Genomic DNA, 26,725 nt, shown 5'->3' on the forward strand with positions numbered 1-26,725 from the left:
CAAAATAGAACATTGTGTGGAAATTAATTTGGTGCTAAGTTATTTCGCTGTCTGACAACAGTTTTTAGACTTCCAAAAAGGCCCATTTGCTGAAGATTAATTGTAGCTGGGGTAGGTTGAATGCTTGCATGAGAGTGCTGATGTAATGGGTTGTTAGGAAAAGCGGCTTCTCTGCACACACTTGCAAATATCGCTGCTTCCCCAGCAGTAATAGAGCCGGACGCTTGCACCAACACATGTTCATGCACTGTCCAAATAAACTTCCCATGTTTCACAATGCAGCATTGTCATCTTGTTGCTGACTTGTACTCAGATTGCATTGCAGCTATTCACACCTAAAGCTACAAGAACTGATTTTTATTGGAGAAAACATTATCTGGGAGAATTGATTCCCAAGCTGAGCAAATGCAGACTTGTTGCTTTTAAGAGACATTAAGGTAGAAAACAGCATGTTTGGTGAAAGGCATGTGAATTCAACTTGTCTTTTAGCAACTTAGCCTACAAGCGCTAAAAGATGGCAACAGCATGGGAAGTGTGTAAATCCGAGGCCAGAACATCAACTGGGTCTTTGTTGTAGTCCCAGCATTCAGGGTGTGTCTAATGGCCATTTTTTGTTTTGTGCAAATAGGCATGCAAAAGAGGGAAGGATCACGCCCAAAGGGTTCATAATAAGACGCACCTTTCAGCTGTTTATTTTAATAATACAGCTGTACATCTCAGCAGCATCTCAGAATAAAATATCAACCCCTTTCACTACCAGCAAAGGTTTCATCTTGCAATGTTTAATTCAGTTACTGCTGTTGCCCCTGTAAATTGTCAGTTTAATTGCCTGATTTTAGTAATGAAAAGATTTTTGTGGCTTCAGGGCTTACCTGTTGTTCCTCAACTGTATGTTGTATCTAACTGAATAGATGATAACCCTCTTCTATGACTTGCCAATAAATATTTTGCTACCAAAGCTGAAAATTTAATCCAAGTAAAAGATAACTCTTGAGGTTATTTTGCTGAAGGTCCTCTTGCTTTTTAATCATTTATTGCATCTGATAACTGTTCAGAAAGTTCATGAGTCAATGAGTTTAATTCTAAAACAAAACTATTTGTTCGTAAATTGTTTTTGAAAACTATATTATTCATGATTGTTTATCCATCTTACCAAAAGTTCATTCAGGTATGGATACAGCCGACTCAAATATTATTTGTGATGGATTTACTTGCCTATTACTTAAAATAACTGGGTAATACAGGTAATGATTAAAAAAAAGTGGAAGAAAAGTATAGGAAAGCCAGAGTTTATTAGGTTACAACCTAGCTGAAAAATGGTTAATTCCTAAACTTGCTTTTTTACACCTTCATGTGGCAAACACTCATTTTCTGTTTTTGGTTCCTATGATATGCCTGAAAGGCATTAAAACAGAGGACAGCCTGAGCCATTCCCCAGGACAGAGTGGGTTTCTTAGCTACGGATCCAGCTTCAGTACCCCAACTGCTGGACAAGCACCGTACACGTACCAGATGCATGGTGAGTACAGCTTAGTGCCTTGCAGGATGTGCTATGAGAGGTCAGAATCCTGTACCCCTATGTTAGACCAATTCCTCTTTTGCAATTGCAATGGAACGCTTAGGTATGGGCAGTCAGGATAGGTGTGGAGGTAAGTCTTCTTACGTCTGTTTTGCTCATCAAGGCATTAATTGCTGGCTTAGACACTGAATCTAGCACTAGCATACCCTAGCAAAACTTTGCATATAATCAGTATAAGCTTGCCTTTCTGCAGAAACTGTATTTTCTTTTTTTTTTAATTAATTTTGTGACTGCATACCTGGGTTTGTTAGCGTGTGTTAGCGTGAATTCCAAGATTCTGAATGGAAGCAAGACAGAGGTGGTTTTACACTTCATGCAAACAGTACTGTTAGTATTATACTTCTGCTTTATGCTGTCCTGAACAAACTGCTCTGTGGTTAAACTGCCCTGTATTCTCTCCACTAGTTTTTGTTTAAAAAAAAAACAACTGATACCTTGATACTAGAAATTTTTTTTTTAAATGTTAAGACATGACTGATACCTGCTAAGATACATCTGCCTATTTTAACACCCAAAGTACCAATGTCACTAATTACCTACAGACAACTGAGGTAAGGTTCAGAAAAGCAGAGCTGAAAGGAGTTTTTTCCTCAAGGTTACTGAGCTAGGATTTAGTAAGTTTAGAGTAACTTTTATTGTTGTCATAATCGTAACTGATTATAAAATAATCAATTGGATTCTCTTAAGGCTTCAGAGACAGTGCCTTGTGCTTGTAGCTTTGCAACATTTTGGTTTGTTGTGCAACCAGGAAGGCCAAAATACACTTTTTATTTCTAAAAATAAAGTTATTTTCTTGTCATTCCATTTGAGAAACTGTATGAAACACCGGCTCTCAGGAGATTGAATTTTGACCTGCCAACTCCAAGAAACTCATGAAAGAATTTAAATCTGAATTGCCAAGAAGAGTAAATGTAAATGGTGGAATTTCATTTGTGATTCCTTTTAGCCAATTTCTAGTATGGTATTTGATTTCTTTGAGCATTTTGTGCTGTTGTTCAGAAACCTGAACTGCATGTGGTAGGTTTTTGTTATTTGACTGGTATTTCATGTGCTTTTTCCTCCACTGTGTACTGTTCCTGATATTGTGGACTGTGTTGGGTTTTTTTAAGTTATTTGTTTCTTTTCCTGGGACTTGCTGAATCATTAAACATGAATTGAAGTAGTACTGCTAAAATTTGGATGTACTCTGTGTAATCTGAATTTAAAAACACCTGTCCAGGCAATCCCACAGAGTGATGATAAATTCTTACAAAACAATAGCAGATGAGAGGAACTGTAGCATAACCATTTCAGCTTTATCAATCATTTTACTTACAAGAGGAATAATGAGTATATTCTGAGAAATGGATTACATCCTTAAAACATCAGTTTATCTCTCTGCCTTTACCTTGAGTCCCCTGGGGGTGCAGTTTCATTCCTCACCTTACCTCATATTCTGGGTTCGTTTTGGTGTTTGTATTTAATTTGACTAGTAAGAAGTAAAGATTATATTTTGTCTTCTGCTAAACATCAGCATACCTGCATCTGAAAGTGCCTTGCATTACGCATGAATTGCCATGAGCGCGTGAACTGAGGCAAATGTTAGAAAAACATTTCCAAGAGATCAGAATGCAAATGTTCTTGCATTTATCTTATTTTATCTTTATATTATCTTATCAAATATCTTCAGTCTTGTCAAGGATGTGACAGTAGCACAAATGAACATACCTCAAGTAGTTTAAAATTGCCCAGTTCAGGTGCTGGTGAGTGGGAAGAGTCAGGAAGCCTGTCAGCTACGCAGACTAAATGTGCTGCACCCTTTCCTGCTATGGTTATACATATCCAGACTCACTAGTTTAAAAGCAGCTCAGGTACAACTGCAGCAGCTCTCCCAGCAGTGGTGCTAGTCCATCTGTACCACATGCACGTAAGTTCTCTGAGAGGCTGGAGGAAAAAAGTCACTCCAAGTGGAGTGGCTTTGCTGGAGGGAAGACAAATGCACATGAGGATAAAGCTCTGCCTTGGCTCTGTCCTTCCCTCGGAGATTTTGCAAGGCTTGGAAAACCAAAGAGGAACTGCATGACTTTCCCAAGTTCTTGTAGAAGCCATGGAAGGGGAGAGAGATCAAGTCTCTCACTTTACTTTTTGGTATTTTTCGGAGTCTTTTTTTAAAACCTCTAGGCAGAATGCCCTTTTGTGTCATTACACGTAGCTATCCCCCTTGCAAAACTGTCTCTGTCAATTCTCTTGGTTCTTCTCAACCCTCAATGTGAAAGGTAGACACACACATCCAGTTAGATTTTAAGTCTGAGAGCAAATAACATCATAAACAGTTCTGAAAACTGGGAAACAAGGTAAAATCCATTTTTTTTCTATAAATTATTTAAGAAAGCTGAAGACAGAGAGGTGACCCTCTGCTTTGAGTTCAAGTGCTACTGTTTTGTCATAGCACATATCTCTAACACTGAGATGGTTTCTGTGGCTTGAATGCCTCATGGACATGCTGAAGACACCTGGGTTGAATGTGACACACACGCACAAAAAATCCCAAAAAGTAGCTTCTTTTTTTTGTCACCTTGACTCCTACAAGTTTCACCTGTCCTGCTCCTGACAGGAGTTCAGGTTTTGGCTTCTGTTTTGCTCCTTGAACATACTGATCTTGTCTTGAGATTGTTCTACACTGTCAGCAGTGGAAGTCGTCTCTTTTTAGTAAAGCTGTGGCTTGCAGTTACCAGGAGTTGTAGGTACTGGAGACAGCTCCATTGATAGGCTGAAGTGCTGAGTCTGTGCTCTCCTGGGGCAATAGCAGCCATGCTGCCTCTGGACTAGCTGCTATGTGATTAGATACTGATGGCTGTAACACCACTGTTGACAAAAGTACAGGCATTTTCTTTTGCTGCCTTGGAAGATCAGTGTATTCATGTCTAGGTTTCTGTTGCTTTTTGTTGCCCCAGAACACACCTTCCACATGTGCTTCTTGTTAGCTTAGAAGGGTCTGAGCTGTTTGAGAAGGCGAACTCTTGACTTACTTGGGACTGAAGTTTTTAAGATGGCTCCTTTGTTCAATCAAGAGATTTAGACAAGCAAATTTTGTGCATCAGCTCTTCAAAATGTTACACTGGCAAATAGTGACACAACAATGTGTTGTACCAAAACAGGCTGGGAGGAACTTCATACATATGTGTATGAGTCTGAATGTGCCCAGAGTGCTTTCAGATAATGTTCCCTAGGGTGATGCTATGGTATTAGGTGAAGTCACTTCTTTTCAGATTTGTAGGCCAGGAAGATCATTTCAGCCAGCTCACTAAGCCTTTAATGCAAAAGAAAACAGGAAAAACAGTTTCTGCAAGTGACAGGTGCTTACTCCAAGGCAAAGGGAGCAGGAGTAAATGTGTCTTCCTGTTGTAAACAAATATTTCCACGCTGCTTCTCCTCGCTCATGAGAGTAACAGTCTGAAGCTCCCTGATCGTACCGTTTATTTACCTTGCTGAGTGCTAGTGAAAGGTTTGAGTGAGAAGCCAGGAGCCTTCCTGTGCTGAGTGCTACCAAGGAATGTGTGCTCAGTGCTTTCCCACGCCACAGCACTTGGGGGTGGGGAGCTGATCACTCAGTCTCCCTAATGCAAGCAAGCAGCTCTCTGTGCTGCCCAGCTCCAGGACCACTGAGACTTCTTCCCAGTTCACGTCAGTCCTTTTGGTCACCCCGTTGCTGACCCAGGGAGGCACTCTGAGTGATGGGCTAAACCAGCTGAAAAGGGCAAATTTTTATTTACATATTTTTATAAATCAAATTTCAGGCCGGAGGCTTTAAGAATCAAAGTCTTAGCCCCCACTTCAAGGGCAAAATGTCTTTTGCATCACGCTGAAAGAGCCATCTTGAAGAGGGTGACATGCATGGGATCATCAAGGAAAGGTATCTCCAGGAGCGCGTGCTGCTGTTTTGCGTTTTCAAGTGTGAGGAAAAAAAATTCTTAAGTTACTCTTTGTTAGTATTGTAAGATGGTAGTAGCTCAAGTGCATACATGGCATAACTTTGGTATTGTTTGCCTCCATTGAGAACCAGCTCCCAGAGCAACATAGTGAAGTCATCTGCAAGCGGGTATGGGTGATCAGACTGAATTCTGAGCAAATTGTGCAGCCTATGTGATTTCTTCGCACTGCCCCCCTCATCTATGAGTTACATGGTCCAGCCAGCAAATAGGCATCCATCCTAGGTGTGTTACACCAATGACCAAGGAATAAATGACATCTTGAGTGACAGATACTTTGTCTCACAGGGCTCTAGGACAAATGTTCTTCTTCCTAAGTGCCAGCGTATTTGGTGCTGGTTTGCTTCCTCTCATGTTTCTTTGGTACCAGCAGTAACTCTGGCACATGTCAAGCTGCAGCCTCACCTCCCTGATAGCTGTTGTACGTAACAACTCATTCTGAAGCCAAATTCTGCTCTCTTAAGATCTGTTTGTTTTCATTACAAATGCAGATGATGCAGGTGTAATGGGGTGGCATTCAGCTTTTCATCTTTAACTCCTGTTATCAACTATATTCTTGTTCTTGAGCAAGAGGAGAATTCACTAAAACAAGAATGAGGATAGAATATGCTTTTGGTCATTAAGTGGTAAAGAAAAAAAAACTTTTACAGCAAGCCAGAAGGGGAAATCTATTTTCATGCTTCCCTAGCATGAAAATAAATTAAATGTGGAAGGGTTTATAAGCCAGATAGCTAATGCAATAGGTCACATACACATATAAAAGATGAGATTGGCAAGTTCCATAGCTCATAAAAGTGACATGAAACTATATCACAAAGGTACTATAGATTGTTTTATAATGAAACAAAGATATTTGAAATGCATGTGGCCAATTTGGGAATGCTACTCATTTTTAGTGTCATGAATCAGAAGAGGATGTAACAGCGTGCATTAGACTTTTGTCTTTAAAGTGATAACATTTTTAATGCTGGTAAATAAATGTTGCTTCAAGGTCTATGCTGTTTCTTAATCAGTCCTCATGTAAGTGTACGATTACAGCACCAAATCCCCAAACACCACCCTGGGCTAGATATTAGGAATATATTGTGCTTTTTAGCACAATTTTTTCTAAGTTTACATTTTCTGAAAATTTAACAGTTCAGTGATTTGCTCAGACTTCTGGTGAAATTATTATTCAGTGGTAGAAACTGAACATAAGACACAAAGATTATATTCAGCTTCTGCCTCAAAGAGCTTACCATCTTAACTGGCAGTTGAGGAAGCTGCTTGTTGCTAAGGGTGGGGGAGAAATCTTTGGAATATAAGAAACTTACCAGTTAGTGAGCTATGTAAAATACAAAGAGAAAACTGTGCCAGCACATTAGCTGACATAGAAAACTGTCAGCTATGTGGAGTGCAATAGCAGCCAGCTTATAGAGCATTTCCTGCGGTTGCATGAGCATGTGTTACTCCTTTATTGCACATCAGGCCATCTCTTCTCAGCTTGTCATTAATTCCTAGACAATGCCTTGCCCTTCAGTTATTACTGCTAAAATGACAGCTGGTATGAAAGTACGAAGTTGCACAACAGTTAAAACTGTGGCCAAAGACCACTGTGGATACTGTCATTGGGCAGGAAATGATTTGACCACTCTTCAATTTTTTTTTAATATCCAAATCTATCTACCCGCAAAATACTTTTTACATTACAAAGGAAAATTCAGTTATGTAACTGGGATAACTTTTGTTTGCCAAGGAATTGCAAAGCAGTATTGAGTTTGGTACAGACTTAAATTTGGGGCCAAAGACCTTTGGTACTGCTAAGCATTTTTTTTCTTTGTAGAGTCCATTCTGATCAGCTGTCAAATAATGAATTAATAGAAAGCAGCATTTCTTCTGTGCAATGCTGATTTGAAATGGACTAATTGTATATGTTGCGTATGATTGTGAAATTAATTGCTTATGAATTGTTCTCCTGGCTTGAGGCCAAATAAAATCTGAATGTTTAATTAGAAATGTTTTGATATGCTGGAAACATTTTGACTCTTGTTACTATCTGGATAATCTAGACACATTTTTTTCCAAGAGATGCCTTAATTTCTTTCAATTGTATGCCAGTTTGTGTGTTACATATTAAATATGAGGCAATAAATATCTATTTGGCATGAATAGTTAGCTCTGTGTGCATGAATTTTGCAAAGGAAGTGGCATGTTTAATTTTAAGCTTGACTCTTTAAGTACTTAGTGGTGAAATGTGTGAGAAGGGGAAATTTCAATCTACACTTGAGAAATAATGGATCGCAGTTTGGCATACAGTTAGCAAATCCATCTGAAGTCCCAGAAAATAAAGGAGAGTGAGAGCATGTTCTCAGCAAACTGCCACTGAGATGCCTTGAATTCATAAAATTAAAACCTCAGTAGAAAATGAGTAGTGTCTTTTAAAAGCTTCTGTTTCACAGCTGATTTGCATTAGTTGCAGTCTAAAACTGTGGCAGTAAAGCTGCGCTCCACTCCATGGTGAGTTCAGCAGGGAGAGGCCTCTCTTCAGGAGGGGTCAGACCTCACTTTTTACAGTGTAAATACAAGGTTCCTCAGAATAACAGCACAGTCTTCCTTTCAAAGATTTTTAAACACCAGGGGCTGACCATGCTACATTTACTTTGTTTTAAAACAAGCTGTCTTACAGGAGAGGGAAGTCAAGGGGAGAGGCAGTGTTGACAGTGATGCACTGTAAGCTGCAAGGATCTGTGCTACTGCTACCCAAAGGGGAAGCCTGCTTTAATTTTTCCCATTTACTGTTTTTGTGAGGTTTCATTCAGAGCTTATTCCTTAGTCATCAAAGGGGGGGATTTGGGAAGAGGTTGTGCTATTGGAAGGAGCAGACACTAGGGTAGATGGCCCTGAAGCTAGGGGAGCAAATGTGTGTTTGTAAGGGAGATGGGCTGACAAATCATATGTCGTTTCTGCTGTGTCTGGGCTCAGCAGGGGTTTATTGTCAATGCCTTTGTCCCTTAGGAACACCAGGGTTTGTGGTAAGATTTAAAGCTTGTGTTGGGGACCCAAGTTCTCCTGGCTGAATAGCACCCATGGAAACTCAGAAGTAATGGCAAGATTATATTAACTGTAGAGATAATAGTGGTACAGCCAAAACCAGGAATCCTCTCTGAGATGGAGCATTTACTTTGGAGATATTGTGTGTGTGCTGTCTGCTGAGGTACTCAAGAGGAGGTTTCACCAGAGGAATGTGTGGAGGAGGGCTCTGCCACACCCAGCTGTCTGCTGTGAAGAGCTGGCTTGCACTTCATGAGGCTTCATCCTTCTAGCTTGTTTCATACATTTTAGAGTGTCTGTCCAAATCTCTGTGCTTAAGAGCCGCTACAGGTAGTTTTAGAAGGATATGTTTCAGCGTAAGACAAGTCACCAGTTCACTGCAGGAAATGCTGGATAAAATTCTCTGGTGGTCCTGTACAAAAGATCAGACTTGATATCCATAAAGTCTAGCTGGCTGGCTGCGTGTTCACACTGAAACAAAATGTGCAAGTGCTGCCCAGTAGTGATGGTGATGCTGTTTGTACATCATCGCCACAACTGTGAACCTTGCTTATGGATTAGGGTAAACAGAGTTAGAGAAAGTATAAAGGAGGAGTAACTGCATTAGAAGCAGTAACTTGAGCATCTTGGCCTCCTATCAGTGCAGAAGTTTTGGAGAAATTGCAGAAAATGAGTACTTTGAAATGTTAGTTTTGCATATACTGAGGAGGAGGAACTCTTTCCTCAGTGTGAAGAGCAGGGTGGAAGGAATCTTGAGAGTTTTGTTTGACTGTCTGTCGATAGGCTTGCAGAAGATGGTATTGGGCAGATGGAAGCAGCCATGACAGTCATGAATGAGAGAGAAGCAATAGGCTAGGGGGACAACAGTAAAAGAACTGGATAAAGAAAACACGGTTTGTTGTACGATGAGGAAGCGGGAGCCAACAGAGAAGACCAAAGTGATGTTTCCCTAACCTGCTGCTTGACTGTTGGGAGCATGTGTGGAGGTCAGACAGAAAACTCAAAACATGAGTTAATGCCCAAAATCAGTGTAGAAAACAGTCACAGAGGTGTTCGGATGTCACGGAGACTTCTGTTTGTGGATTTTATTTTCATCACTTTTCTAGGATGTAAAAAAAAAACAAACCCAAAACCATAGGATGGTAACAGCTTGGGTAATTATAAAATTGGCCTTGATTATTCAGCTTATCGTGCAGTTGGCATAAATAGGCTAAAATGTTCTAGAAGCTTCACTGAATAGTTCATTTGGTATACCTAATAATATTTTCTTGAAAATACCTAGAAGGCAATAGAAGAGCTAGTGTACAATTACATGTAAAAATCTTTATCAAGAAACATAGTTTCATAGCTGCATAGTCAAACACTGGAAAGTTAGGAAATGTCAGATTCATGATGCTGGTGCAGTACTGATACCGCTTTCTGATGTGTCTCATTTCCAGGCACTGTGTGAGGCAGTGCTCTGATAGAAAAAATAGAATGCAGTCTACAATCAAAGACTGTGATGATGTTTGTGGATAAATAAGGTCTGACCCTGCTTCAGTTAGCATAGGCTGTGCAACTCGAGAGTTTCTTAACTGCTGTGCTGGCATTGGATAACTGTCTTGCATGGGCTTTTTAATATGTAATTTGGGCGCGCTTTCTATTTATATTGGCAGGGTTTAAACACTGAAACTTCTGCACTACAATACTGTCACCTCTAGAACTACAAGAATACCTGCACTGTCTGAAGAACAGTCCATTGACAGTTATTAAAAGGAGGAGGATGCAACCTTGGCTTAGAAAGTCTCTAACTGGCAGGTTAATTGAAGTTGACAAGGCAATACCAGGGCAAAAATCACTCCTCTGCTTTTGACCTGTTTCTTACTTTTCTCTGAGCATCCGCTGTTGGCCACTGTTGTGTTTGGTGGTTTGGGGCTTTTTTTTTCCTGGAGGCACTGCAGTACTAAAGCAGTGCATAGAGGGGCTGGAAAAGCCTTGGGGCAAATATCTGGCTTTAGAGTGTTCAGTTGAGTGTTACCACCATCCTAAGTAATGGCTGAAAGAGTGGAGACACTTGCCCAGCTTGCTCTTTTCTTTTCCATTGATATTTAGAGATTCACCTTGCTCAAGGGGAAGGGAATTACTAAATAAGTAGCTATGCTCCCAAGCCAGATTTTTATCCCCAGCTGCATGGCAGCGGATGTTTTAGGGCTAGTTAGATTTCAGTGCTGACCTGGGAATTGGAATCTCATAGCTACTAAACAGCACAGGAGGTGGCAGATCCAGCTTTCCTTTATCATGGCTTGTTATCTGTCAGTGGAGGATTGTGTCCAGGATGAAACTACAGCTGGAGGAATCTTTAATCTTTAGTGTCCGTGGAGTCACCCAAATAAAGTCAGTTTTGCTGCTTCTTTCTTCGACAAGGGATTGCACAGAGACAGTCTACATCGTTATCGTAAGGATGTTCGCTTTCTGACCCAAAATGATTCCTTGTGATTTGTTTTTGAAGACAATCCAGTGTGATTTCCTTCTATAGCTGCAGCATCATTTGATAGGAATTGTGTAAAAGGAACACTTTCACAAAATATAATAAAATTTAATTGCTTTCCCATGGTTCAAATCCTGAGAGTAATTATAAACCATCCCAGCACTTTCAACACTATTGTTGAGCTGGATTGAGCTATACAGGTGACCAGGCTCCAAAAGATGGTAAAAGCGAGGCCCTTAAAACTGCTCTGGTCATCACTTATTAAATCTCTTTGAGGTTCTGTGGGTTGAGTACTCCCAGAAGCAGGCAGCAGGGGAAGAGCTTTGACTCAGAAAAACTGTACTGTGAAATGTGGTTTATATCACCATTCAGAGTGCCCTCAAACACCTGGTCAGGCTAGCAGGACTGAATGGGATTGTAGTGGGAGACAAATGGACATATTTTAAATGGGTTGCATATCTGAGAGTATTATCTGCAGGAAGTATTCATATGCTTCTGGGAGCAATGTCCTTTAATAGACACTGCTGATGTCAAGTGCTGTAGCATTGTAGAATCATGCTTTTCATCTAGGTTAATATAGTGCACTCTTCTCTGTACTGTCTGAGCCCTTCCAGACAGAAATACAAGACTTTTTGGGGAAGGGTTCATTATGCCTAATGGCAAACAGTTGAGCAATATGCTGCAAAGTACATATGGGTTGAGTTTTTCATCTCCTTTAACAGGTCAGATAGTCTTGAAATACCTCCACAGCTGACAGCCATGCAACATTTTATGAGTTTTCTTGCCCAATAAATGCAGGCAGATGTTGTAGGATTTGAAACCTTACAAGGCACTGGAGTATAGCTGGTGGGAGGTAATTTTGATGAGTGCTTAACCTCTCACTAAAAAAGTAGCAGCTTGGAGAAGGCAATATTTACTGCAGGAAACATTAGCTTGTCAGAGAGCTAAAGCACTGCAAAGAACCTTTCTGAATGACCATGCAAGTCTTCAGCCAGATGTTCTTCATAGCGTAGAGTAATGCACGCTCTGCTGGGAGTTAGGCCTTTCCTTGCATCAGTCACAGTCAGCATTGTTTCCTGTAGGAAAAGAGCTTGCTGATCTAAGAATACACAAGCCATTATATGCAAGCTAGTAAAATACCTTGCAATTCAGCTGAACCCTGTAGGCATTTATTTTATTAGTGCTAAGTGATCAAATAATCCTTTGAGAGAACTCTCCCTGGAACCACTATGCAGTTCATCTACAAGTTAGAGGAAACACTTAGATCTAAACTTTGTTCATCTATTTCAGGCATATTTAGGAGTGCCCATGGTTGCCACCCTCTGAACACCCTCATCTCAATCCAGTGTTCCATCTTTTGAGTGTTCACAAGCTCACAATTTCTGCTGGCTACCCAGAGGGCTGTGATAAATGTTCTGCTGTCTCTGGCTGTGTCCTCCTCTGATTGTTGAGTACTTAATTGAATACTGGAAGTGCAAACCATCTGTTCTCAATACAGCAGCTTATTCTCTTCTGAGCAGTACAGGAGACTATGAGAACACCTCCCAGATGTCAGGGCTCCTCTGACCTGTGAAATGCAAGGACACAAACCTGATTTTCAAATTGGTCTGAACTATACCACAGGCTGATCCTGTCTCTGTAAGACACCAGTAAGGCTCCCTAAGACACCAATATTCCTATGTCATATTGTGTGTTCATAAGCTGAAAGAAAGCCCTTTTTTAGCAATGCCAGAGCATAGTTTTGAAAATACAAAAAAACCCCATGAATATTCCCTTATTTTCTTTACTTCCTTTTACCTGGAAGGGAGGCAAAGAAATGCAGCCTGTTATTGCAGTGACTGAAAGACAGAAAGGGAGAAACTGAGAGGAACGAGAAGCTGGCATAAAAGTTTTTGCAGGAGCACAGTCCAGAAATTATCATTGACAGTGGCATAGATTTTAAAATACTGGAATTGAAAGGGGAATGAGGGGAAAATAGCAAATGAAATCCATCTGTATGAGAACAGGAATATACCATCAATCAGTTCACAAAGAGTTTCTCTATACATGTTGCCCTTGGACACTCATATAGAGAAGGGCCACATCTACTTATCACGGAAAAGTCATGGCACTGAGTATGTATGGCATACACATGCCTTTTATGCGGTGTCGTTTCATGCAAGTGTGTTTGTGATATACATACTTTACAAGAACATTTACAGTACCGTACATCTGAAGAGCTACTCTACTCTAGAGTCCAGATTGTTTTATTACCAACTAAATGTTCTTTAAGCTACCTGTGAATGAGGGCATTGTGACATTTAGCAATTGGTTTGATTGAACACAGATGTGAACCATATTCTATATGGAGAAGACCCAAAGGGAGAGATCCTAGGCTTGTGTCTGATTTGCAAGTAGGAGTTTGAATGCAATTACTTAACATAGAGCTACCAAGATAGATGGAAACAAATAGCTTGCTCACACATCTGCAGTATTGCAAATGTAAAATCAGCTGCAGTTTGAGATGGTGTGCCGACTTCTGAGGTCAGGAAAAAAGCCAATATATGTGAAAGCAAAAGTCCTGTGGAAATGGGTAGTATACACTCAGAAATGGGAGGTGGCCAGACATTCACATACATTGCTTACGAAGAGGCTTCCTAGGTATGCCCCATTCCCCATTAGCACGGCTTTCTGATGTCATTCCAGTCTCTCTCCAAGTTTTACAAGAAGTGCTATTACCTGGGAAGGCATTTGAAAAAAATTATTACATGGGGAATAGGGCTGAATTGATAATGCCAGTATGCAAGGTCTGTTGATAATTTTCCAATGTTTTTTGAGTGTAAAATTTGCGGATGCAAAACTGGAATTGCATGTGGCAAAATTAATTTTATTACGGAAAGGTTTATTTCTTATTATCAGCTTAGGGAGGGAAAGTGAACATTTGGGGCTAGTTCTGATGTGTGTTCTGAACTGTTCAGTTCTACAAGACTGCTCACAGAAAGTAACTAGCAAGCCTCATTCTCTGTTCATAAAGGGAGAGGATTTGTCCTTGTCTTCATTGCCTGTGGTGCTTGTTTGTTTTCCTTCCATTTGAACCGACTGTGCATCATTGAAAACATGGTCTCTCCAGTCTGGCCTGTGAAGTGGAACAGGAACTGAGATAGAGTAGTCCCCACGAGACAGCTGTAGTCCCCAAAACCAAAGGCTGATGAGATGAAATATTTCTGTACCTGGATCTTCAAGAACTTTCTTCTCCATTTAGAGAATTGATTTTTTTTTTCTCCCATCTTTTCATCCTTGTTCAGCTGGAAAGAACCTCCAAGTCTTTACTAGCTTTGGTTGTTTGGTTCCTCAAGTGTCCTTATCTGTATCTATTCTATTATAACAATACTGAGCTGCTGAGATATACTGAGCTTAGCAGCTCTCAAGGTATACCCCGGGGGCGGGGACAGGGTGAATGTGTTGCATTCTCGAAATGCAATGCTGTAGGGGCAGAGAAAGAGAATTGTGTTTGATCTCAATTTAGACAAGCTGTGCTCAAATAGTTGGTCATATGCTCAAACTCCTACTTGGTCAAAATACAATGACAGGGGCCAGAATAAGTGAAAAACCTGAGCTGCCAAAATCCATTCTGAGGATTGAATTTAAGGTTATAGGAAATACCAGTCATGAGCACTTTTCACAAGTATTTAAATACACAGATAAAAAATGAGGAAGTTTAGTTTCTGTCTGTGTACCACAGTCCTTCTTTTGCAGATCCCCTGGGCAAGAGGGAGCCAGACTCCAGCAGCCTGTAGGGGAACACCCGAACTTGGACCTGGGGTAGCTCAGCTAAAATGGCAAAAATATAGTCTACAAAACCACAATGTATAATCTACCACATAGGGTCTAGTCACAATGTACTGTAGGAAGCTAGGGAGCATGAGTCATTCCCTGTGTTTCACCCCGTCTTCCTACCCTCTTCTCCCTGCTCACATACCTACGCTGCGTGTGCACAGACACACTTGCTTTGCACAGCTGGCGCGAAGTTCAGAGTAAGTTCATTCCAATTGTACAGATCTCTCCTCCTTTTTATAATTCTCTCTGTTTGGAAACCAGGAAGCTATGGTATCATGTGCAGGTAGCACAGCAATAAACATGTTCTCATCACAATTTACACATAAAACGTGAGTCCCTCGAGGTAACTCATCCCCCTCTTGACAGCTTTAATAAAGGATGATGGATTGTTTCTAAATGACAGTTTAGGAAGATCAAAAATTCCCCCCTGTATTGTTTTGAGCTCTGGTGTACAAGAGCTGTTTTGTGTTCTGTGAAAGTTGTTTTTGCCTGTAAGCACTGGGGCTCTATTACTCCCCTTCACAGTGGCGAGAAATGCTTAGTTACCACAGGAATATATTCATCCTGCTGCATACTCGTGACTTTTTGAAAAACTGCAGAAAAGCAAAGCCTAGCGTGGGTGGGAGGTGGGGAAATGCTGATAGCTGAATGTGTTGCAGTCTTCAGGATGCTGCTCTGGGCAGTCTCCCCATATGGGTTGTGTGGAGGAGGAGAGATTGGATACTGATCCACCCAGAGTTGCCTCCAAGGGATGAGTGCTGGGAGGAGGCATCACCTGCACCCACCTGCACTGGCTCAGCTCTCCAAGCCAGCATATGCAGGGGGGCTGGGGAAACCCAGGCCTCCAGGTACCTGGCAGTCATTTGCACCCTCTTTTCCCCCTTTCTGCCCTTTTCTTTTTAAAGACTATATGTGGTAGCAAATTTCTTCTGGAGAGCAGAGTCCTCCCTCTTGTTTCTTTTTGGCTTGAGATTTATTTCTCAGTGCGTGTGCTTTGTAGCTGCACTTGGCAGAGTGGAGTTTGTTCAGCTGTCCATTCCCTAGCTAATCTGGCGTCTTAAAATAAAAACAAGCAAGTGGATCTTTGGAGAAAGGTTGCCACATGAAGACGTGCAGAGTGTCATATGGTTAAAAAAGCACTGCTCAAAGTCATTCACATTCTAAAAAAGCAGATAAGAAAATAAGGCTGAGTGCCTGATAAGGGCTTGGTCTGATGGTAGTCGATCGAGGTGACAGAATGAAGCCCAGACAAGAGCCCACCTTTGTCACACAGCACCAAGATTGTACCTCTTTCATTGTGGAAGTAGTGGGTCTGAGTGCTCTTTAGAGCCCATTGCCTTCCGTTAGGATGGAATATGGCATAGTCCAGCTTTTGCCTCCTGTATGGGATCAGCCAGCCCTTGGAGCAAGCACTGAGAGAACACTTTTGGTATGGATTCTCATCAGACCACACAAACCTAAAAGGAAGTTCTCCACCCATGTGAAATGGAGAATCTTGAAATAGGAAACAGTGTAGACTGGAGTTAAATCAAGGCTAGATCTTGCCAGGGATGCAGGATCCCAGGGATGGGAAGCTTGCAGCTGTCCTACCACTTCCCTTATGGGCTGCAGAGGAGGACTGTACCTGTAGATTTTTTTCTGAATCTTTACTTCTTCACCCATAACATTTTTGTGGTAATGCTTCCTCCAGCTAAGGAGTCCTGGCTGGACATCAGCTGCTTCATTTGGGACAGAACCATGTAAAACTCACCTGTCCATCCTTTTTATTCCTAGTATCCCAGGATGAAGCAATGTTTTTGCTCCCTGCTGTCCCAGAAATATCAGCAATATTGTTTTTATGTGTGGGATATCAACACCAGGGAACAAATTTTCAGTCTTCTAAAAAAATCCCAGGTACCTGGTCCATAAGGACAGATTGCAGGACATACTGATGCGTGAAAGAGTGTGTGTGTGGTTATATACGTATATGAGGGGTTTTTGTACGGAAGATGATGATAAAAAACACTTCCATTATTTATTTGAGAAAGAAGTAATTGAATTTAACTGAACTTTAAATTTGGATTGAATCCTTGTTTTCCAGCTTTGTTTCCCAGTTCCCTAAGTGTTTGTTTTAGTGTAAGCAATGGTTGTCTTTCAGTAAGCAGCTCTCAGTAATAGCCTTAAGTCTTAACTGTCAAGATTAGTGATGATACACTTTTTTTCTAGTGAGCTGGTACTTTACTTCCTGTTGGAAATTGTTTATATCCTGTTACTTTGATTGGTGGTGTGGTTTATGACTGTGATATTCTTTCCCTTAGGCACAACAGGGATTTACCAGGGAGCCAATGGTCTGACAAATTCTGCAGGATTCAGTGCTGTGCATCAGGTATGGTTCAGCATTTTTATTGGCAACTTTGTCAGTGAGAGGATTGGTGGATGAGAGAGATTATTCTGGTGTATTTACATATATTTAAGGTATCGCTATGTGTTTTGCTGAGCACCACTGTGCTCTGTTCCTGTGGCCTGTCCGTTTCCTGGACTTCCGGGTTATCTTAATGAAGATGTGTGTATCGATACATACGCTTGCACAGACTGCAGTCCTTGCAGGAGGAGGATACCCCAGCAGTCTGCATGCTGCTGTAGCAGTGCCAAGAGCTTCATCATTCCTCTGCCATGTTACAACTTTCAGATGTTTTCCATCCTCTGCAGAGCGCTCTGCTTCTAGGATCGTCTGCTGTCTTGGCTCTGTGTAATGAATATGAACAATTTGAAAGAGGCGTTGGCAGGCCCTGATAAATATTGAGCCTTCTGAGCTGTCTGTGTGCTTCCATCTTTGACAATACACCTGTCTGTGGGCTTCATGCTTCAGATACCTTGATAAATGTGTGTGTATAAATAAACAGCATGCGTATATACACAAGACAGATGTTTTTCAGTAGCAAATGGCTCTTCTTGATTGGACCAAACAAATGGGTACACTGTCCCAGAAAATGGGACAATTTGGTTGGCCAATAATTTCAATTCCGTGTTTGTAAGGTGATTGTTGACTTGTATTTTTGATCATAACAGTGGGTAATTTCTTTATTCCTTCAGGTTTTGGCTAAAGACATCAGCATTTGTTGATAGAAGTGCATTTGATTGAAGTATAGAGGTTACCTATATATAATTGGGCTGTTTTCTTTATTTTGTGATATTCTTTAAGAGAAAACGATGAAATTCTCTCATTTCTTTTTCAGTTTAATTGTTCTTATGACAACTTGAGTCTTTGTTCTTGAGAGCTCCCTGGTGACTGAAAGTTAATGAAATAGCTGTGTCACAGACAAAAATGTAAGCTGTTAAGGAGGAAAGTGCTTTTAGTCTTTCTAAAGACTATTTATTATTTAATTTTATTTAATACCAGAGACTAATTGGCATTTCTGAGGAAATAAAAGCATTTTGCCAAAAGACAATCCCCAGACCATAAATACACTTCTCTATCTGAACAAGCAAACAGGTGGACAAGAGCAAGAGTTGCAACTAAAATGAAAAGAAACAAATTAAAGCTTTTATGTTTTAATTGTCAAGAGAGAACTTTTCTTATCTGTTTTGATGTCCTGCTTCTCACAAAAAAAAGAACATGAGGATAATGGTATGAAGTTTGTTTGGGAGGCTTAAAATCAAGACAAAGGGTTTTGTGGTACCTCAGCTCCCCAAGGTCACTTACACCTCATATTTTTAGTTCATTTTTCTGTAGGGTAGGGAAGATAGCTCAGGCATTTAGTTATTGGTGAGATAGTTGGACAATGTCAACTGTGAACATTGACGCAAAACAATTGCTATTTTTTTCCCTTCATTTTTATAACCTATTCTAACAGCTGACCAGAAAATGTTGCTGATCATGGGAAAGCCTGTTTTGCTCCTTCCCTCACCCAATTATTTATTCTGTTCTAACTTCTTCCTAAGAAATTTTGTTTTACAAAAAAGAAGTTTCTGTATTTAGTTGTTTACAGAGACTGTGTGTTCCATTATGGCCCTTTTCAAAAAGCCACCCTACTTCACTCTATTGTTGAACTCTGTAATACAAAATGTGTCAGCACTGATAACTAAAATCCTATAGAAATCCTATAGAAAAAGCAGAAATTGCCTGAGTTCTGACCCCTTGTGTTAGTTGATCATAATAATATAGGAGTGTGTTTAGGAGAAGCAGAAATGTAATTTTGTAAGTGACTGAAACATGGTTCTCCACTGAAATATTCCTGAACCATGACCTGCTGCGTGCCTAGATAACACTGCCTTTGTGGTGCCTTACTCATTTATAAGATAAAACCAGATACACAGAAGTTGGATGTTTCTTTTTTCCCCTCAAAGGAATATTCATCATATCCAAGCTTTCCTCAAAGCCAGTACTCACAGTATTACAGCTCCTCCTACAACTCTCCGTACGTGTCTGCAAACAGCATCAGCCCCTCAGCCATCCCAACCTCCACTTACTCTCTGCAGGAGTCTTCTCACAATATCACCAGTCAGAGCACAGAATCGCTGTCTGGTACGTGCATCTTTGGTTTTCAGTTGGCAGTAAATGTAAACACTATAACCATGTTGTTTGGAATTTTTTAAAATGCATCTATTTACATGGATAACTCAGATTTCCTAGTACTTCACAGTTCTCCTTATATGATGCAACACAGAGTTTTGGGAAGAGATTCATTAGAAGCTCTGTAAAAACATCCTGTGTCATTTTCATGAGTATACAAGGTTTGATCTCTAAAGGTAGTACAGAAAGATAAAACAATTACATACAAAACCGAGATCAGTACTGAGGGCTAACATGGGTAGCAGTGAGTTCAAAACAGCCATGCTCTGAAAAAGCTCCCGAGTTTCCTGATTATGTGATAACTTTTTAGCCCATGTCTCTGTCAAGTTTTATATTCACCTCTTACAACATTTAATGTATGTATTCATAAATGAGTACATCAAGAGAGAGTTCCTCTTTTTAAAAAATCAACACAAACTGTTTGTCTAAGTTGGAAGTTCAAGGAGAATTCCATGCAAAAAGGCTTCAAAATTTGTCGCCTGTCTTTGAGTGCTTAATTTTTAAAGTCTCAAAGCTTAATGGTTTATGGATTTACTCATGGATTATAATCCTCCAATGTACTGTTGAAGTACAGTCTTCAGATATCACTTCCCTACTAAAGTTTTCATTGGCATGCAATAACATTTATATAAAATGCCACATAATTTGTGGATGATCACAGTATACACCCAGTGCAGGTCTGCTGACTTAAGAAACAAATCTGAACATCTGTGGTTGCTCTAAAAGAAAAATAAACTAATATTGTTTTTTAAAAAGAAGTGATCGCAGATTGCTCTAAAAGCAGTTGGAGGATTTTCTCTTCCTTAGATCTTATCTCAGCCTTTTTGAGAAAGGGCGATTTCAAAAAGGCTTGTTAGGCACAATCCAAGCTTCTCTGAAGAAGAATATGGTTATTCTAGGAAGGTGGAGAGGCCACAACTTAGCAAGGTGAAAAGAAAAATATGTTTGAAAAGGATTTGTAATGTAAGGTAAGTGAAATCCAGACAGGTTTGTGAAACTCAAGCCAATCAAAACAGATACTTTACACCAGGGAAATTCACCTTTGACTGTCTCTTCTCAGTTATTTCTAAAATAGTATCGTCTGTGAAATGGAATATAGCTAAAACTGGCTAGCTATATATTTTTAAATAAAAGTTGATGTTTAAAGTATATTTTTAATCATAAGCGTTCATCACATTTAAAATATTTTTTTTCAGAAGTTGAATTGGTCTTGGTTTCCTTTTCCATTGACTTTCTAATTTTTCTTTTGAAGGGGGGGGTGAAGAGTAAAATTCCAAAAGCTATTCTTTTTCAATGAAAAACATGGTAAGGTTTTTGAAGTGACACATCCATTTTAAAATGTTACATATACAATCTTGGTGATTTTTGAAATTGTTTTAACAGATCTTAGGAGTTAAAACATTTCTAACAATGTCATCTATTGACGTGAAAAGAGTAAGATTTTCTCATGGTGTTTTCACATGTTTCTGATGCTTTTCATTATAAGGTTTCATGCTTTAATTATAATGATAGAGTGCAAACTTTAACTTTACATGGAATTGCTCTTTTCATAATAGGGGAATATTCAACACCACCAGCAAAAGATACAGAAACAGACAGACATCACAGAGGGTCAGATGGCAAGGTACGAGCCCGGTCAAAAAGAAGCAACGATCCTTCTCCTACTGCTGACAGTGAGATTGAGGTAATGACTTTAATTTATATAATTTATATTCCCTTAGTAAATTCAGCAAAGGTAAAAAGTTGCATCTCTTTGTGAATCCCATGATCAGACTAGTGAGTGGTAAGAGCCAGAATAAAATCAGTAATATAACTGGAGGCTACAAACATGGGTAGTCAAAATAATAGCTCAGTTTCTATGTTACCAGCATGTCAAACTGTTCTTCATATGTACATTTCTTTCCTTTGGGCTTTTCATAAGTCTGCTGGTTTATTCCCCTGACTTGACATGCAACAAGGGCTTTCTGTGGTGTTAGGACAGCAGACTCTCAGGATGACTAGCGCACACATAATTCCAAAATTCCTGATGTTTCATTTTGCCTGCTTTCACAAAGCATCAACACTCAGTGCTCCAAATTTCCTGACTGAATGATTTCTTGCAATTGCTTAATAAGTAACTATATTTCTTTTTTCCACCCCATCTGTCATCACAGCGTGTGTTTGTGTGGGATTTGGATGAGACGATAATTATTTTTCACTCCTTACTCACGGGAACCTTTGCATCCAGATACGGGAAGGTAAAATTTAATTTTTTTAGTATTACTGCTTGTCCAGCCAAATTGCATCGGGAACTGTGGGGGCAGCTAATGAGACAGCTTTTCAAACAGATGCTGCCAATTTTATTCAGACATATTTGTGTAAATATGTCCTGTGGTATTTCCTTCTAACATGTGAAAATTTAATTTACCTCCCTTTCATGTTGCGAGTAGCCCCTTGTTTTTCAAAAGCCTGTATTGTTCAGTAGCTGCTAGATAGGACATCAGGATATTCTTTCAACGTCTGTCTTCTGCAAGAAAGAGCCTATCAAGCAGCCAGACAGCATTAACTCTAGCCTGAATGAGGTAATAAATTTTTTTTGTGAGACCAGTGTTTTCTTATGAATCTCAAACAACTTTTTAAGACAGATTTTGTGTCAGTCGAGGTCAGCGTGAAGGATACTGGCTGTGCTTCTCACATGTCTGCTGAAGCTCACATTTTTAAGGAGTTTTAGGAACCATATTTTTAGCTATCCATACTTTAGATACCCTTTCTGAAATCCAGGCAATTCAATTTTTTTAGGTAACTCTCTCTGTGGCTGAACAGACTGAACTTGACTGCTAAGGAGAAAACACTGGCTCTTGGATTTAGTACCAGGTGCTTCAGTTTCTTCCTAAGAGAGCTTTTTATGATAAAAACTTAAGTCACTTTGAATTACAGAATGTCAAACACTTTTAAATGGGTAGGAAAAAAGACAGTATCATTACCTAATTAAAGGTGGATGACCTAGTTGGCAGCTGTTTCCACACATGGCTTTGAACAGTCAGCTTCATCAGGAGACTGGAAAATAACCCTGCTTCTCTCTAGAAAGCAGAAATATGATTTGACATCATTTCATGGGTTTACCAGCTGTACTTATTTTACGATGGTTATAACAAGCTGAATGTGTAATTAGTAAGATAGATTTATTGTTCGCTGTTAGATGTGCACAGTTGTAAAGGATATAAAATGGTGTTTGTGGTGTGGAAGTCTACTGCAGCACTTGGAATGCTGCTAACACTTCTAACAACACCCTCTGAAAAGCAAGGACGTGTTTCCAAGCAGGGATTTATTCAGACCTATGTTGTACAAGGTAATTGAAGCGGTTACTTTTCCCAGGGAATGTAATGAACGAGGCTGTCTGAGGTATACATGTATAAGCTCAAACCTACTGCCAGCAAAAAAATAGAAAGAATTAAGCAGGATCAGGAAACATAAACTCAGGCTGCGTAGGTCTGTTATGTGGTCATGGTTAGCATTGGGTAGGGGCTGCAGTATGCGTGTGGAGAATTCCCTTAATGGGCTGACTTTGTCCTAGCATAAAACTTCTGAAGCAGATGCCTTCATCTGCTGCCTCCTGCACAGATTTAGAAGGTTTGGATTTGGGGTCTGCTGCATGGGGGCAGATGGTGATGGACCGAGGGGTGTGATGGGCCTGTGGAGGTCAGAAGCCCTGCCGCTGCAGTACCTGTGAGCTCTTGCTGATGGGCTGCCCCAAAGGCAGACTGGTGTGGGGATGAAATGGGGTCAAGGAGTGGAGCCAGAAGGGTTTATCAAAAGCACTCGGCAGTGGTTAAGCTGTTCTGTTGGCTGTGAGAGCAGAGTTCAGCCAAGACTGGATACTTGTGAGCAGCAGCATGCAAAAGGGACTAGGGAGAGAGAAGCAGGAAAATGGAAACTCAAGGGATTGTCTGCTTTGGAAGGCCTTTAAAGGTACAAAATGACAAACTTCTATTGGCTGTTTCCTTTGTGCAAATGTAAAGAATCATACAAACAGGAATATTTTCTTTGAATGAATGAATCACCTTTTCTGTTAAGTTACAACAGGCTCTTTGAGAAACTTCTCTAGAAGGATTTTTTTCATAGTTCTTCATTTGTTTCATCAGTATTAAATTCCTCAGGGCTTTCCTATAAGGGAAATGGTTGTGTTATAAAAGCATTATAGGCTAACGGCTTGATCTAAAGACAACCGGAGGCTTTGGTGGGCTTTGGAACAGACCTAAACCAAGAGGAAAATACAGCACACTCAGACAGGCTGTCCTGGGAGCTGTTAAATAGTAACACAATTCAAAAATGTTTAAGTGAGCTGAACTGTCAAGTACAAGTGAAGCAGTGAGCCAGAGGTTAGTAGAGTTCCAGAATTTCTCACTTGAATAATGTAGGAAGTGTTAATCTCAAAGTACATTAAGTATCAAGACCTAAAATTCTTATTTTTGTCTGTAATTGATTATAAAATATTCATGTGCCTGTAATTAGACATACACGTGCTTTGAATTAAATCTCACACGTGGAGGTCTTGGTTCTGTATGTCTTCCTCCAGAAAAAGTACCAGTTTATATGACCTTCATCTCACCAACAGTAATGTCCCAGTATCATCCCATCTGTTGCACTAGTAGAGCTACTGTGGAGGCACTCAAAAGAATTAGTCTATGAAGTTGATCAAGCTGAAGAAAAACACCTCTTTCTGGGGTGATTTTTCTGAGAAGAGGGGAGGAGGAACATCAACCATAGCTTCAGAGGTTTGGGTCTAAACTCCTGTGTTCTTTAGCTACAAAAACTCAAATGGTTCTGCATGTTGCCCCTTTCTGGGTCATGACAGCAATAGGGAGCTGTCCAAAAATAATCAGATTTTGAAAAAGAAAAAAGAAAAAAAGGGAAAATTTCACAAAAAATTTTATAAATTGTAGTCATATTATTAATCATTAATGCTTCAGTGTATATTTTCTGACCTGATTTCATGTGACAACTTTTGGTTTCTGAGGGAAAAGTCTGTGGTCTTTACCATAGATACAGGGACCTCAGAGCATGGACAGTTCATCTGTAGTGTTTGGAAAATAATTTGTTCGCAGCATTAGTAGAAGTTAAACCACAAAATTGATTCAAGGTTAAATCATGAATGAATAGCCCAGCATAGGTTGCTCCTTTTTTGTCCCCTCTGGCCAAACTTTGTACTATCCCACAGATTCCACAGTCATCAGACATTTGGTCTTAATGTCTTTCCCATACAGTCACTGCAGTGTAACCTTTACAGTGGCAGAGTGGCCTGCAAATTCACATCTCCTTTTTCTTTCTCGCCCATGGTTGAATGGATGGATACCTGTACAAACACACAGAGTCGTAGTCTAAGTGATCAGGGCAACAAAGCTGTCAAACCCAAGGAAATCTCTTCACCCTTTGGTTTCTCAGCAGGAGGCCCTCTGTCAAGAAAAGGCAAAACCCCAGAAGTTCCATAAACAGTTAACCCTGGATATTATGTTCAGGAGGGTTTAAAAACCTGTTCTGCAGGCTTCTTATAACTATAAGTACAGAATATTTACCATGTGCCTAGAGACTGCAACAGATGTAGACCATCATTATAGTTTAATATTCTGTCCACCCAGCCCTTTTTAATACCTTCAGGCATGATAGAGCTCCCATTCAACAGGCAGGTGGCTGCAGTCTTTACGATGTCTGCAGAGATCTACCTGCCAAATCACTGACTAAACATGGGAAAAACAGGTCAAAATCCTTAACAGTGCTGCTGGGGTTTCACAGAGTTGGGTAAAAGTCAAGGGTCTTTGGCTATTTGTTTGAAGCAGCTAGGTGTAATACAGAAAGACTCTTTTGGTGGTATTAATTCAGATACAATAAAAAGAGATGGCATGCATGCCTGTGCCAAAAAAAAATCACGAGTCCATTCCCCTTTTTCTGACGGAGATATTTGCAAGCTTGTTCCATAATCTGTGTTGTCAAAGCATGTTAAAAAAATCCTGCATCTCTTCCAGTCCAAGAAATTCTAAGTATTATATTGCAGATTCATTCCAGCACTGGAAGGATGGGTATCAAGAAGGACTAGTTAAGAAAAAAGGGGGCACTGGGTGCATTGTTTTCCCTAGCTGAGGGGTATGTGTGAAGCTAATAACGTTTTCTCAGTATTTTGTGTTGTTCCCAGAATATGTATTCTTCTCTGTGTTGGTACACTCCTTGGGATTTTAGTGTCAAAATGAATTTTGAGTAAAGCAAAATCTGGAGTTAGAATTCATCTTTATGTGCAAGTTACTCTGAAATCGTGGAACTAAAGGGAAGTTATTTTATTTTAGTACTGACCTAAAGAATTGCATACGTAGGACAGTCTAAATTTTTGAATTGTGTTGCATCTTTATCAGTACTTTGGTGATGTCTGCTGATACCTGGGCATTACAATCTATAAAATTCCCTGTAAGATGTGGAGGAATTTCTGAGATTGTTTAGCATCTTGAATTGGTTCAAATAAAGAAAATTGTAGTCATGCAAAGTCATGTTCTAGATTTTCGTTAACCTTAACTGAAAGGTGTTTGAATTGCCTGTGTTACACTGTGTCCCTGTGAGCTTGGACTATGTGGTTTTTGCCTAGAGTGGCTGCTCTGGCTACTTTCAGTGGGGACTTGCAGTTTGCCTCGTAGTTGCTTGATTGATGTAGAGGCTGTTTTTCTATGATAGCTGTATTTTTTGATTGTATTCGCATTTCAGAAGTGGCAACATGAGATTTATCCAAATTGTGTCACAAACATGAGTGTGATAGTGACAGCGCCTGCACTCAAGTTTCCAGCCTGTGCAAACATGGGCTCTGCCTCTCTGATGAGGGACTTGCAGTGGCAGAGGTATGTGAAGGACCAGGAGAAGGTACTTCAACAATAGCAGGGCCTCCAGACTTTTTGGACAGAGTAGCTACAATTGCTGCTTGGCCCAGTTGAGGGTAGGACATAAATATGATTTTCTAGCATTTCAAGCAAATTCATAGCTGCTGTATGTTGGCTGTCTGTGAACTGGGCTGTCTTATTCTCACCAAAAATGATGTTGTGGAGCTAAAAACTTTATTCCTCAAAGGTTTCACTGGCACCTACATGTTCTTACAAAAAGTTTTCCTTTAAGTGAACTATAATTTCCAATTAAAAAAAGAAAGTCATTGAAAAGTTCCTGCTTGGCTCTACACGAGATCCTTGTAAAACCCTAGGGTTGATTTTTTTTTTTTCCCCCTGCTTTCAATGAATGCTTCAAGTAGCTTGTGCTTTTCCCTGCTTTGTTCTCTTGCAGGACCCTAAAGCCAGGACCTGATTGAA

At 40.1% G+C, this 26,725-nt stretch overlaps 1 protein-coding gene and 1 long non-coding RNA gene across 14 annotated transcripts in view; one reads left to right on the forward strand and one right to left on the reverse strand.

Annotated features, from left to right (window-relative positions):
- The window catches only part of EYA2 (EYA transcriptional coactivator and phosphatase 2), a 101,186-nt gene that overhangs the window by 48,803 nt on the left and 25,658 nt on the right, over nt 1–26,725 (forward strand). For all 13 annotated transcript variants that reach the window (XM_014279801.3, XM_055722663.1, XM_055722666.1 and 10 more), the window contains 5 exons: nt 1,403–1,519; nt 17,158–17,225; nt 19,187–19,364; nt 20,969–21,096; nt 21,566–21,649. In XM_014279801.3, the coding sequence (XP_014135276.2) occupies nt 1,403–1,519; nt 17,158–17,225; nt 19,187–19,364; nt 20,969–21,096; nt 21,566–21,649 (575 nt within the window). The remainder of the gene's footprint in view (nt 1–1,402; nt 1,520–17,157; nt 17,226–19,186; nt 19,365–20,968; nt 21,097–21,565; nt 21,650–26,725) is intronic.
- Nucleotides 17,245–24,825, reverse strand: LOC129736974 (uncharacterized). Its single transcript, XR_008734216.1, has 3 exons — nt 23,453–24,825; nt 22,376–22,471; nt 17,245–17,584 (listed from the first exon to the last, which is right to left on the reverse strand). It is a non-coding gene; the product is annotated as an uncharacterized LOC129736974 (long non-coding RNA).

This window comes from Falco cherrug, chromosome 10 (assembly GCF_023634085.1).
Source record: "Falco cherrug isolate bFalChe1 chromosome 10, bFalChe1.pri, whole genome shotgun sequence".
Lineage (NCBI taxonomy): Eukaryota > Metazoa > Chordata > Aves > Falconiformes > Falconidae > Falco > Falco cherrug.